At 41.4% G+C, this 15,429-nt stretch overlaps 1 protein-coding gene across 1 annotated transcript; it reads right to left on the minus strand.

Moving 5' to 3' along the window:
* Nucleotides 1-9,461: 9,461 nt before the first annotated feature.
* LOC110509201 (G protein-coupled receptor 4-like) lies at nt 9,462-14,362 on the minus strand. Its single transcript, XM_090195514.1, has 3 exons — nt 13,927-14,362; nt 12,799-13,016; nt 9,462-10,680 (listed from the first exon to the last, which is right to left on the minus strand). Exons 1-3 carry the CDS (start codon nt 14,168-14,170, stop codon nt 10,138-10,140), a joined length of 1,005 nt encoding a protein of 334 aa, XP_090051640.1. The 5' UTR covers nt 14,171-14,362; the 3' UTR covers nt 9,462-10,137.
* Between the last annotated feature and the right edge of the window lie 1,067 nt (nt 14,363-15,429).

Here is a 15,429-nt window from a genome sequence, read left to right on the forward strand (position 1 = left end):
TAAATCCATTATACTTCAGGGACAGGCTGTATTTCTCGGTGGAAAATGGACGAGTGTCATGCTCTTCAATTTCAGTCTGGGGAGGGATTGGTATTTTTTTTTATTTAGTCCAGGGGAGAGTCATGTAATGACAGTATTTGTCACCATTTTGGAACTTACGTATTGAATTACCATTCAACTTCGGGGTCTCTCTCTCTCTCTCTCTCTCTCTCTCTCTCTCTCTCTCTCTCTCTCTCTCTCTCTCTCTCTCTCTCTCTCTCTCTCTCTCTCTCTCTCTCTCTCTCTCTCTCTCTCTCTCTCTCTCTCTCTCTCCAATTTAAGGGTCTTTAATGGCATGGGAAGCATATGATTACATTATATTTCCTGAAGTCGACAATCATCTCCTTTGTTTTGTTGACATTGAGTGAGAAGTGCAAATAGTTAAAGTAGAAAAAGGGAAAATAAAGAAATATAGGTGTTATTTACAATGGTGTTTGTTCTTCACTGGTTGCCCTATTCTTGTGGCAACAGGTAACAAATCTTGCTACTGTGATTGCACACCGTGGTATTTTACCCAATAGATATGGCAGTTTATCAAAATTGGATTTGTTTTCGAATTCGTTGTGGGTCTGTTTAATCTGAGGGAAATATGTGTCTCTAATATGGTCATACATTTGGCAGGATGTTAGGAAGTACAGCTCAGTTTCCACCTCATTTTGTGGGCAGTGTGCACAGCATGTTTTCTCGGGAGCCTGGTCTGCCTACAGCAGCCTTTCTCAATTGCCAGCCTATGCTCACTGAGTCTGTACATAGTCAAAGATTTCCTTAATTTTGGGTCAGTCACAGTGGTCAGGTATTCTGCCACTGTGTACTCTCTGTTTAGGGCCAAATAGCATTCTAGTTTGCATTGTTGTTTTGTAAATTCTTTCCAATATGTCAAGGAAATTTATTTTTGTTTTCTCATAATTTGGTTGGGTATAATTGCGTTTCTGTTCTGGGGCTCTGTGGGGCCTGTTTGTGTTTGTGAACAGAGCCCCAGGACCAGCTTGCTTAGGGGGCTCTTCTCCAGATGAATTTCTCTGCAGGTCTGGAAATCGCTTCCTTTTAGGTTGTTGTAGAATTTAATAGGTCTTTACTGGATTTAGCTAATTAGCGGGTATCGGCCTAATTCTGCTCGGCAGGCATTATTTGGTGTTTTACGTTGTACACAGGATATTTTTGCAAGGGGTTCTAGAACAGATCCTAATTGGTATGTCAAAATGTATGTTCCTTTTGATGGCATTGTCTCTCCCTTTTTGCCTTGTCTCTCAGATCGTTCACAGCTTTGTGGAAGTTACCTGTGGCGCTGATGTTTAGGCCGAGGTATGTATAGTTTTTTTGTGTGCTCTAGGGCAATGGTATCTAGATGGAAGTTATAGATGGAAGTTATATTAGTGGTCCTGGCAACTGGACCTTTTTTGGAACACCATTATTTTTGTCTTACTGAGATTTACTTTCAGGGTCCAGGTCTGACAGAATCTGTGCAGAAGATCTAGATGCTGCTGTAGTTCCTCCTTGGTTGGGGTCAGAAGCACCAGATCATCAGCAAACAGTAGACATTTTACTTTAGATTTTAGTAGGGTGAGGCCGGGTGTTGCAGACTGTTCTAGTGCCCTCGCCAATTTGTTGACGTATATGTTGAAGAGGGTGGGGATTAAGCTGCATCCCTGTCTCACCCCCTGACCCTGTGGAAAGAAATTTGTGTTTTTAGCCAATGTTAACTGCACACTTGTTTTTTGTGTACATTGATTTTATAATGTTGTATGTTTTTCCCCCAACACCAATTTCCATCAATTTGTATAGCAGACCCTGATCCCAAATTGAGTCTAAAGCTTTTTTGAAATCAACAAAGCATGAGAAGACCTTGCCTTTGTTTGGTTTGTTTGTTTGTTAATTGGGGTGTGGACGGTGAATACGTGTTCTGTTGTACGCTAATTTGGTAAAAAGCCAATTTGACATTTGCTCAGTACATTGTTTTCGCTGAGGAAATGTACGGTTGTTTCCCAAGGTTGCTGTTGAAGCATATCCCCCCGGTAGTTATTGGGGTCAAATTTGTCTACAATTTTGTAGATTGGGGTGATTAGTCCTTAGTTCCAAATATTGGGGAAGATGACAGAGCTGAGGATGATGTTAAAGAGTTTCAGTATAGCCAATTGGAATTTGTGGTCTGTATATTTTATCATTTAATTTAGGATACCATCAACCCCACAGTTCTTGGGGTTGATGGAGGGTTGGAGGGTTTGTATTTTCTCCTGTAGTTCATTCAATGTAATTGGAGAATCCAATGGGTTCTGGTAGTCTTAAATAGTCGATTCTAAGATTTGTATTTGATCATGTATATATTTTTGCTGTTTGTTCTTAGGGATAGCCCCCTTTTTTTCAAATTTTGCCTAAAATGACATACCAAATCGAACTGCATGTAGCTAAAGCCCTGAAGCAAGGAAATGCATATTCCTGGTATCATTTGAAAGGAAACACTTTGAAGTTTGTGGAAATGTGAATTGAATGTAGGAGAATATAACAAGATCACCGCCTGGTATCACCGCCTGGTATGGCAACTGCTCGGCATCTAGCCATAAGGTGATACAGAGGATAATGCGTATGGCCCAGTATATCACTGGGGCCAAGCTTCATGCCATCCAGGACCTATATAATAGGCAGTGTCAGAGAAAAGCCCATAAAATTGTCAGAGACTCCAGTCACCCAAGTCATAGACTGTTTTCTCTGCTACCACACGACACGGGTTTTGTGAAACCCTGGGCGATCTCCCTCCCCACGTATACTAGGAACTATTGATTTTATCAATGTTTTTTAAATCTGTGAACCATATACCTGAAAATTCTATTCTGTGTACTTTTGATGTTACCAGCCTGTATACTAACATCCCCCATCAGGGCGGCCAAGAGGCCCTCAAGTTCTTCCTCAATGAACGTCCCCCTAAAGCTCTTCCCAGCACCAATCAATCGTATGGTGGACTTGGGTGAACTGGTACCTCCAACTGTTTTCTCTTCAGAGGAGACTTCTTTCTCCAGACCAAAGGGACAACGATGGGGAGCACTATGGCTCCTAATTATACTAACCTGTATCTAGGTATGTATGAAAAACAGGTGGTGCTGAATCCAGACCTTAACCCTTTTCTCTCCAATATTCTCCTAATTCTGAGATATTTGGATGGCATTTTTTGTGATCTATACAGGCACCCAGGAAGAACTTTTGGAATTCCATGCTTACCTAAACTCTATGAATGAACACCTACACTTCAGCATTAACTATGACCTATCGCAAATCAGTTTTCTTGGTGTGATGGTTATTAAGGACAAAACATATCTCTCTACAGATCTCTATAGGAAACCTACGGACAGAAATACCCTCCTTAGAGGTGACAGCTTTCATCCACGTCCACTTATTAAAAATCTCACTATCAGTCAATTCAGTCGTATCAGAAGAATATGCAGCTCTGATGCTGCTTATCTGCAACAGACCACGGACCTCACACAAAGATTTAAGGAAAGGGGGTACAAAGACAATTGGGTAAAACATGCCAATGATCGTTTTGAAGGTCAAACACAGTTGGAAAGCCTGAAACCAAAAGGAAAAGAAAAAGCAGAACATGTCCCATCATGCTTTACCCAATACTCACCAATGGGGAAGGCATTTAAGGACATTATCAGGAAGCACTGGTACATTATTGATACTGACCCACAATTGAAACACATTTTAAATATCCCCCACGTATGGTTTTTAAAAGACCCCCAAGCGTGAGAGATATTGTGGTTAAATCTGATTACCCACCAGAGAAAAGGGAAACGTTTTTGGACAAGGTTCCAGAGGGTAATTACAAATGTGGCCGATGTGCCCAATGCAGCTTCACATACAAATGCAACTCATTTACCCACCAACCGCACAGGACAAATATTTAAGATTAAGGGCCTGATTACTTGTATGTCCACCAGTGTTATTTACATGTTGAAATGTCCGTGTGGTCTGTCTTACATAGAGAAAACCCATAGAAGCCTTAAGACACGGATCAGTGAGCACCGCAGCAACACACGGACAGATAAGACAAAACATCAGCTTGTACAAAATGAGCAGCAACCAGGACTTCCTATTAGTTCTCTGAGATACATTGGAATAGAAATGGTCAAGATGTCACGCTGGGGAGGGGACACTGAGAGGAAACATCTTCAAAAGGAATCTTTCTGGATTCACAGGCTGAACACACTGTCTCCTCTTGGCCTTAACGAGGAGCTTGACTTGAAAACGTTTTTATAGTTTCAATAATTCTAATTCTTCTTGTGTTTTTTTTTTAATCCTTATTGAATTTTGTATGTGTATGTATATTACTATAAATATTGATGACTTTCTCTATGCATTGAATGTTAATATTGTGAAACTGTTATACATTTTTTACCTCCTGTTTCAGGAAGTGATGTCACAGAGTACTGCCCCTATATACAGGACCTTCCACCCCCACCTGGGTTATGGATGCCTGATGAAGCCCTAAGGGTCGAAACGTTGTAAATAAATGTCACCTGGGAGCATGAGCAGCAGTGTTTTTACTTTCTGTTTTCCAAATGTTTTATTTCTACAATTTCCAAAAGAACCAAGCAAAAACACATTTACTTTTTAACACGCGTGTTTGGGCCTTCATGTGCATTAGTAGCACCATTTCTAACTTATTTGCATTCTATTTCACTTACACTTGTATGTTGACTTCTCCATTGATGTTGTTTTTAAGTTTTCGCTGACTTTTCTTAGCGGATGTACAATCGTCGCAAATTGAATTATGGGGAGTATCAGGCCCCGGAGTGAACATAATTGCACACTCGTAAAGCCGACTAAAAATAAGGGCTGAGGGGCTTACGTTGCAATCTTCCCTTGCTTGGCTGATCATTGTGTTTTTTAAGGGTTTGGACCGCAGCCTTGGTATTCTCTGAACCAGCTTCATGAAGTAGTCACCTGGAATGCATTTCAATTAACAGCTGTGCCTTGTTAAGAGTTAATTTGTGGAATTTCTTACCTTCTTAATGCATTTGTGCTAATCAGTTGTGTTGTGACAAAGTAGGGGTGGTATACAGAAGATAGCCCTATTCGTTAAAAGACCAAGTCCATATTATGGCAATAACTGCTCAAATAAGGAAAGACAAATGACAGTCCATCATTAATTTAAGACATGAAGGTCAGTCAATATGGAAAATGTCAAGATCTTTGAAAGTTTCTTCAAGCGCAGTCACAAAAACCATCAAGCGTTATGATGAAACTGGCTCTCATGAGGACTGCCACAGAAAAGGAAGACCCAGGGTTACCTCTGCTGCAGAGGATAAGTTCATTAGAGTAACCAGCCTCACAAATTGCATCCCCCAAAAATATTTCACAGAGTTCAAGTAACATCTCAACATCAACTGTTCAGAGGAGATTGCATGAATCAGGCATTCATGGTTGCATTGCTGCAAAGAAACCACTACTAAGGGACACCAATAAGAAGAAGAGACTTGCTTGGGCCAAGAAACATGAGCAATGGACATTAGACCAGTTGAAATCTGAGAATTTTGGTTCCAACCACTGTGTCTCTGTTAGACGCGGAGTACGTGAACGGATTATCTCCACATGTGTGGTTCCCACCATGAAGCATGGAGGAGGTGTGCTGGTGTGGGGGTGCTTTGCCAGTGACACTGTCTGGGATTTATTTAGAATTCAAGGCACACTTAACCAGCATGGCTACCATAGCATTCTGCAGCGATACGCCATCCCATCTGGTTTGCGCTTAGTGGGACTATCATTTGCTTCTCAACAGGACAATGACCCAACACACCTCCAAGCTGTGTAAGGGCTATTTGACCAAGAAGCAGAGTGATAGAGTGTTGCATCAGATGACCTGGCCTCCACAATCACCTGACCTCAACCCAATTGAGATGGTTTGGGATGAGTTGGACTGCAGAGGGAAGGAAAAGCAGCCAACAAGTGCTCAGCGTATGTGGGAACTCCTACAATACTGTTGGAAAGTTATTCCAGGTGAAGCTGGTGGAGAGAATTCCAAGAGTGTGCGAAGCTGTCATCAAGGCAAATGGTGGCTACTTTGAAGAATCTATAAAGAAAAACCCTTGAATGAGTAGCTGTGTCCAAACTTTTGACTGGTACAGTTCATAAAATGTACTTAAGGTGTTTTCAAAGTATTTGTTTTGCTCTATCTAATATACTAAGAATATACTGAAGTACAAAAAATGTGTCCCAATTTAGATCATTTTAAATTCATTCTAATATACTTAATGCTAATAAAATACACATACATTTATTTAAAATTGCTCCAATTTAGATCATGTTAAATATCCTTATATTTATCACAGACATACTTAAATATGATAAAATATATTAATTTAAGTATATTTAAATATATTTGTTCCGCTTGGGACATCTATGAATATGAACAAGGAAATGAACAATTGCACACCAGGAAAAACCTTCAGAAACGACTCATTGTGAATTGTAATATAGCAATTGTCTATAGATTGAAAAGCAAAGGATAGGAGAAAGATGATTACTGAAAAGTTATGATTGAGACCGTACCTGCCACAGACCAGAGAAAGACCACCAACACACTTCCTGCTGTTCTCAAGGCCATTGTTGCATCTCCCAACCTACAGTCTTAGCAACATGAAGGTAGTCAACTGTAGCTGGTGAATTACTACACCTTATACATCAAACGAAGTAAGATCTGTCTATAGCACTGTATACACATAATTATTCATTTATTGCTTCAAATCCATTTAATTTTTACAATCTTGACTGTAGCATTGAGTCCAATTATTAACAGAATATACACAGAGTGTAGAAAACATTAGTAACACCTTCCTAATAATGAGTTGCACCCCTTTTTGCCCTCAGAACATCCTCAGTTCATTGGGGCATGGACTCTACAAGGTGTCGAAAGAGTTCCACAGGGATGCTGCCCCATGTTGACTCCAATGTTTCCCACAGTTGTGTCAAGTTGGCTGGATGTCCTTTGAGTGGTGGACCATTCTTGATACACACAAGAAGCTGTTGAGCGTGAAAAACCCAGCGGCATTGGAGTTCTTGACACAAACCGGTGAGCCTGGCACCTACTACCACACCCCCTCTGAATGGCACACACACACAATCCATGTCTCAATTCTTTCAAGACTTAAAAATCCTTCTTTAACCCGTCTCCTCCCCTTCATCTACACTTATTGAAGTGGATTTCACAAGTGACACCTGGATTCACCTGGTCAGTCTATGTCATGGAAACAGCAGGTGCTCCTATTGTTTTGTACACTCCGTGTATTGTTTATCACTAAAAACATACTATCAAACACTATATTATAAGATATCATCAAGTGTACTTACCGAGCGAAGTGGAGAGGCTTTGTAAGACAACTTACTGTCAGTGTGGAAACAGGAAGTAAGTATGTGGTAGACATATTAAATGTAGTCAGGGCTTATGTCGGTTCCTTCCTCTCTGAGACACGGTACTAGAAGGTTCCAGGCCGAATACATTGCAGACGTTGCATTGTAACTAATGGTTACGCAACACGTTATCGAGTTTGCAGATGGGCGTCAAATTGCTCTATCACATATCTTTTTATAATAGTCATTTGACTATTTAAAATACATAAAGAAGCCACACCAGGCAACCAATCCATGTACCAAAATTGCCCAAGATTATACAAACAAAAAGTTCAAAGACTTGTTTCCATGGTGATCCCCTATTCTAAGAGTGTAGCCAAAATTGCTTAATTGACTAAGGAACCACACCTGGGTGGGGTGCACCTGCTTTCAATATACTTTGTATCCCTTATTTACTGAAGTGTTTCCTTTATTTTGACAGTTACATGTACACTGTGAAGCATTAGACAGGCCAGATCCGGTCCAAATGGGAGATCTACACTGGCAATGTGAAGCATTAGACAGGCCAGATCCGGTCCAAATGGGAGATCTACACTGGCAATGTGAAGCATTAGACAGGCCAGATCCGGTCCAAATGGGAGATCTACACTGGCAATGTGAAGCATTAGACAGGCCAGATCCGGTCCAAATGGGAGATCTACACTGGCAATGTGAAGCATTAGACAGGCCAGATCCGGTCCAAATGGGAGATCTACACTGGCAATGTGAAGCATTAGACAGGCCAGATCCGGTCCAAATGGGAGATCTACACTGGCAATGTGAAGCATTAGACAGGCCAGATCCGGTCCAAATGGGAGATCTACACTGGCAATGTGAAGCATTAGACAGGCCAGATCCGGTCCAAATGGGAGATCTACACTGGCAATGTGAAGCATTAGACAGGCCAAATCCGGTCCAAATGGGAGATTTACACTGGCAATGTGAAGCATTAGACAGGCCAGATCCGGTCCAAATGGGAGATCTACACTGGCAATGTGAAGCATTAGACAGGCCAGATCCGGTCCAAATGGGAGATCTACACTGGCAATGTGAAGCATTAGACAGGCCAGATCCGGTCCAAATGGGAGATCTACACTGGCAATGTGAAGCATTAGACAGGCCAGATCCGGTCCAAATGGGAGATCTACACTGGCAATGTGAAGCATTAGACAGGCCAGATCCGGTCCAAATGGGAGATCTACACTGGCAATGTGAAGCATTAGACAGGCCAGATCCGGTCCAAATGGGAGATTTACACTGGCAATGTGAAGCATTAGACAGGCCAGATCCGGTCCAAATGGGAGATCTACACTGGCAATGTGAAGCATTAGACAGGCCAGATCCGGTCCAAATGGGAGATCTACACTGGCAATGTGAAGCATTAGACAGGCCAGATCCGGTCCAAATGGGAGATCTACACTGGCAATGTGAAGCATTAGACAGGCCAAATCCGGTCCAAATGGGAGATTTACACTGGCAATGTGAAGCATTAGACAGGCCAGATCCGGTCCAAATGGGAGATCTACACTGGCAATGTGAAGCATTAGACAGGCCAGATCCGGTCCAAATGGGAGATCTACACTGGCAATGTGAAGCATTAGACAGGCCAGATCTGGTCCAAATGAGAGATCTACACTGGCAATGTGAAGCATTAGACAGGCCAGATCCGGTCCAAATGGAAGATCTACACTGGCAATGTGAAGCATTAGACAGGCCAGATCCGGTCCAAATGGGAGATCTACACTGGGAGACATTTCTTATGGGCCAACTATGGTGAATTTTTAAAATGTTTTTTTATTTAACCTTTATTTAACTAGGCAAGTAAGTTCTTATTTACAAAGACGGCCGACACCGGCCAAACCCGGACGACGCTGGGCCAATTGTGCGCCACCCTATGGGACTCCCAATTATGGCCGTTTGTGATACAGCCTGCATTCGAACCAGGCTGTCTGTAGTGACGCCTCAAGCACTGAGATGTAGTGCCGCTGCGACACTCGGGAGCCCAAAATGAAGTATAAATAAATAAACAAACACATTTTCAGAAATCACAAATGATTATTCATTATTAATGATAATAATAATACATATTAATAGTATTTATTGGCAATACAGCAGTATACATGTCCACACACAATACATTTACCCTGTGATACATCTAAATGTGTGTATTGCAGCCTACCTAATTTAAGACATGCCAGGACTGTGCAGGCTGAACATTATGTGTACTGCAGGGCTGGACCTAAAGCCTGCACAGCAGTGGCTCTCCAGGACAGGAGTTGGTAGTTGGTAGATGGTCACCCCACTGGAGGCTGGTGGGCAGAGATATAGGAGGACAGGCTCATTGTAATGGTTGGAATAGAATAAATGGAACAGAATCACGCACATGAAACACATGGTCCATTCCATCTATTCCATTCCAGCCATTACAATGAGCCCATCCTCGTATAGCTCCACCCACCAGCCTCTTCTTCTCTCCCTCATCACATGGCTCCCAGTAGATGGCCAAGCTGCAAAGTCAGAATTGGCTTTATCATAAAAATGTCTGCCAACAGAAATGTTATTTTTGGTCTTAATTTAAGGTTTAGGTTAGGCATACGGTTAGCAGTGTGGTTAAGGTTCGGTTAAAGTTAAGGTTTAAAATCAGAGTTTAAGAAGAGGAATCGTAGAAATGATTGGGCCTTCTGACTTTGTAACTTGGCAGGATAGTGATGAGCCCCGTCACACTTTAACCTCGTAGGGTTTCTTGGCCGAGCTCTCCCCCGCACAGCACCAGCCAGGAACACACGCAGGCCTGTCCATCTTGGTCATATACAGAAGTGGCTCCAGACTACAACTCAGATCCATGATGGAGAACACACTGATAGTCACCTGACAGCGGAACTGGACGAACGTGTAGTAGGAGAAGAACGGAACAAGAGCCACAGGAGGAAGGTAGTTGACGAAGATTATACCCAAGATGACCAGCACCATTTTGAAGGCCTTCTTCTTCACGGGGTGCATCACCTCCTTCCCGGCTACGGAGCGGCGTAGGACCCATATGATGGAGAGGTTACAGTAGATCATGAGGGCGAAGGCGAAGAGGATGAGGCCGCTGAACACCTCGTTGACAGACATGACTCCCAGGATGCTCTTTGTGAGGCTGTAGGCCAGGATGAGGGCCCAGGTTACCACAGAGACACCAACGCGGATCTTGTTGTCACGGATACCGGTGAACAGCACCGGATGGACCACGGCCACGTAGCGGTCCAGACAGATACACACCTGGGAGGAGAGAGATGGAATATAACTCAGATTATAATATAACCCAGTTCAATATATAACCCAGATTATAACATAACCCAGATTATAATATAACCCAGACTACAAAAGAATGAACATCATAAAATAACCCAGATTATAACATAACCCAGATTCAAATATGACCCAAATTATAACAGTTTTTTACATTTACATTTGAGTAATTTAGCAGACGCTCTTATCCAGAGAGACTTGCAGGATAATTTAGGGTTAAGTGCCTTGCTCAAGGACACTGACAGATTTTTCACCTAGTCTGCTCAGGGATTCAAACCAGCGATCTTTTGGTTACTGGTCCATTGCTCTTAACTGCTAGGCTACCTGACGCAGATTATTATAACATAACCACCCAGGTCTAGACAAATACACATCTGGGAGGGGAGAGATGGAGAGGGATTAGGTCTAACCCACATTATAATGTAACCCAGAATATAATATGAACATAACCCAGACTATAACATAATAAACCAGGTCTATATAACATAACCCAGATTATAACGTGACCCAAGTGTCACGTTCTGACCATAGTTCTTTTGTGTTTTCTTTGTTTTAGTGTTGGTCAGGATGTAAACTGAGTGGGCATTCTATGTTGTGTGTCTAGTTTTCCCGTTTCTATGTTTGGCCTGATATGGTTCTCAATCAGAGGCAGGTGTTAGTCATTATCTCTGATTGGGAACCATATTTAGGTAGCCTGTTTTGTGTTAGGTTTCGTGGGTGATTGTCTCTGTCTTTGTGTGTCTGCACCAGACAGAACTGTTTTGTTTTTTTCACATTTGTTGTTTTGTATTTTGTAGTGTTCACGTTTATCGTCTTTATTAAACATGATGAACACTAACCACGCTGCGCTTTGGTCCTCTCCTTCTTCCACATAAGAAAGCCGTTACACCAAGAAAAAATATATAATGTTCCAGACAATGTATTTTAAAGACCCTAATGTCACAAGTTCCCTCATCAAAATCTACAGTTGTAAGGTCATTTAATTCACAAACCAATCTTTTCAGATCTACACAGTCATGTTTAGATTTGAGATTTTCTACCCACCAAGAATAGTGGTGCGGTGATTTGACCCAGGAGGCAAAGCATTGGATGAACTATCCAGGTTTAAACATAGCCCATATTATAATATAACCCAGGTCTATGTAACATAACCCACAGTATAATATAACCCAGGTCTATATAACATAACCCATATTATAATATAACCCAGGTCTATATAACATAACCCACATTATAATATAACCCAGGTCTATATAACATAACCCTCATTATAATATAACCCAGGTCTATATAACATAACCCATATTATAATATAACCCAGGTCTATATAACATAACCCACATTATAATATAACCCAGGTCTATGTAACATAACCCATATTATAATATAACCCAGGTCTATATAACATAACCCATATTATAATATAACCCAGGTCTATGTAACATAACCCATATTATAATATAACCCAGGTCTATATAACATAACCCACATTATAATATAACCCAGGTCTATGTAACATAACCCATATTATAATATAACCCAGGTCTATATAACATAACCCATATTATAATATAACCCAGGTCTATGTAACATAACCCACAGTATAATATAACCCAGGTCTATATAACATAACCCATATTATAATATAACCCAGGTCTATATAACATAACCCACATTATAATATAACCCAGGTCTATATAACATAACCCTCATTATAATATAACCCAGGTCTATATAACATAACCCATATTATAATATAACCCAGGTCTATATAACATAACCCAGATTATATCATAACCCAAATTATAATATAACCCAGGTCTATATAACATAACCCAGATTATAACATAACCCACAATATAATATAACCCAGGTCTATATAACATAACTAAGATTAGAACGTAACGGAGATTATAACATATCCCAGGTCTATATAACATAACCCAGATTATAACATAACCCAGGTCTATATAACATAACCCACAGTATAATATAACCCAGGACTAGATAACATAATCCAGATTATAACATAACCCAGATTATAACATAACCCAGGTCTATATAACATAGGCCTTATTATCTACCCACCAGGAAGAGGGGTCCTGTGTCTTTGACCCCGTAGGCAAAGCGTTGGAAGTACCAGATGCCTTGGTGGTCCAGGACCAGCCTGTTGACAATGTCTATAGGCCCCATGAGGCAGAAGTAGGTGTCCATTAAAGCCAGATTAAAGATGAAGATGTCAGACGTGGACGAGTCACTTTTCCTGCTGGAGATCTGCCACAGGACCAGTATATTGCAGGGTGTGCCTGTTACATCAATAAGGACTGTGTTAGGATGCGTCCCAAATGACACCCTATTCCCTATGTCGTGCACTACTTTTGACCAGACCCCATAGACAGTAGGGACACCACTGTGTTAGTGACAGGAATATCTTTACCAAGGTTGAGTCCAAAATGGCACCCATTCCCTATATAGTGTCCTACTTTCCCTATTCCCTGTATAGTGCACTACTTTTGATCAGAGCCCTCTATACAGAGCACTACTTCATAGGGTTCTGGTGAAAAGATACATCATGTTACTACACTTACTATCACAGCATTATGGGTACTGTAGTATATCACGCTACTTCACTTACTACCACAGCATTATGGGTAATGTAGTATATCACGCTACTTCACTTACTACCACATCATTATGGGTACTGAAGTACATCATGCTACTACACTTACTACCACAGCATTATGGGTACTGTAGTACATCATGCTACTACACTTACTACCACAGCATTATGGGTACTGTAGTACATCATGCTGCCACATAGTTTCTCAACCAAAAGGCGGAAGATTGAAAGACTTCCGGGAAGCAGACCAAGCAGATCAGGCCAGGGTTTGGGGTATGAGAAGTCAATGAGAGAAGGGAAACTTTCTTTCTTAGTTGTTCATTTTTGCTAAACCTAAAGGTACAACCTAGATTCCAGCCAATGTCTTAAGTAGTTGAACATGTTATTACTCCAACTACGTGAACGTGTCAAACTGTAACATTTTCATTTTCATCATAAACAACATTCTACTAAACCTACTCCCAGAGCATTATGGGTAATGTAATACATCGTCCTACTACAACTACAACCAGAGCATTATGTTTAATGTAGTATATCATTCTACTACACCTACTACCACAGCATTGTGGGTAATGTAGTATATCATGCTACTACACCTATGGCCAGGTTGAAGACTTTGACTCCAAAGTAGAAGATGAATCCGTAAGGGGCCACGGAGCAGACGTGGAATTGGTACCAAGGAGGCGGGGTCCAAGGTTCCGGACTAAGGGTCGACGTTGAGTTCAGGGAGAGGTCATTGGAGGTCATCCCCGTGGAGTTAGCAATCATCGCCATGGAAGGTGGGGTCAAAGTGGAGAAGAGATTTGGATCTAAACAGGGGGGAAAGGGAACAATTGACATGAGTTACAAATGTATAATTGCATATAATATATACTGTATAGCTGTATATAATTGTAGTGTATATCATTTTATCTGTATTGTGTATGACAGAGTTGAGGACCAACAGACTTTGACCTGCTGCCTGCTATCATCAAGCTATTATATTCCACTACATTAACTTTTGCATGTTGTCATAAAAAGTATTTTATATAATTTACGGATCTGTTCAGTTTATTGTATGAATGGATTTTCATACCAAAATAAATTGCCACAAAAATCACTCCATATTGTTGGCTGACGTCAAAACATCTCTTATATAATTTCATTACGCTTGCTGCACCTATTCACATTGATGCTTAAAACATCTGTTATCATAATGCATTACTCGTTCACATCGAATAGCCACTTACATTTCTTCTGAGCAATATTACAATTGACAAATTGCTATCAAATACAGTAAAAAGTCAAAGTCTCACCTACCTCAACAGAGATGATACGTCCCTCTACTGGTCCTCCTCCACTCTCCTTCAGTCTGTCCCTCAGTAGAACAAACTATTTCAGGGGTCCTCCTCCACTCTCCTTCAGTCTGTCCCTCAGTAGAACAAACTATTTCACTGGTCCTCCTCCACTCTCCTTCAGTCTGTCCCTCAATAGAACAAACTATTTCACTGGTCCTCCTCCACTCTCCTTCAGTCTGTCCCTCAGTAGAACAAACTATTTCACTGGTCCTCCTCCACTCTCCTTCAGTCTGTCCCTCAATAGAACAAACTATTTCACTGGTCCTCCTCCACTCTCCTTCAGTCTGTCCCTCAGTAGAACAAACTATTTCACTGGTCCTCCTCCACTCTCCTTCAGTCTGTCCCTCAGTAGAACAAACTATTTCACTGGTCCTCCTCCACTCTCCTTCAGTCTGTCCCTCAGTAGAACAAACTATTTCAGTGAGTGTGTGTTTTCCGTTTCCAATCTACATGTCTAGTTAACCCTGGACTCAATGACTGTTGATTACAAACTATCGAGTCGAGCACGCCAACTGACTCCAAGTAGCAAAGCCACAGCTCTTCACTATCCTCCGTAGCAGAGCTCTCTATCTCTCTGTTGGCCCCCAGAAGCCAAGCTGTATGCCAAACCGGACCCTTACTCCATATGGCACCGTCTCACAGGGGCCAATGCTTAATAAAGACAGTCTCCTGGGAGAGAGAGAGGTAGGGAGGGAGAGAGAGACAGTAGGAGGATGACACTTATGGATACGACCAATCTGGGGAACCTCGACAACCTCAACA

The sequence above is a fragment of the Oncorhynchus mykiss genome, chromosome 13 (genome assembly GCF_057628025.1).
Source record: "Oncorhynchus mykiss isolate SJ-2025 chromosome 13, ASM5762802v1, whole genome shotgun sequence".
In the NCBI taxonomy this organism is placed as follows: domain Eukaryota; kingdom Metazoa; phylum Chordata; class Actinopteri; order Salmoniformes; family Salmonidae; genus Oncorhynchus; species Oncorhynchus mykiss.

What these genes read in the sequence shown, in the direction of transcription:
- LOC110509201 (XM_090195514.1), bottom strand. Translation starts at nt 14,170, where the DNA reads ATGTCAATTGTTCCCTTTCCCCCCTGTTTAGATCCAAATCTCTTCTCC. An exon ending in AGTCTTCAACCTGGCCATAG is followed by an intron (nt 13,017 to 13,926) that starts GTGTAGTAGCAT and finishes TTGATGTAACAG; the next exon opens with GCACACCCTGCAATATACTG. An exon ending in ACACAGGACCCCTCTTCCTG is followed by an intron (nt 10,681 to 12,798) that starts GTGGGTAGATAA and finishes CTCTCCTCCCAG; the next exon opens with GTGTGTATCTGTCTGGACCG.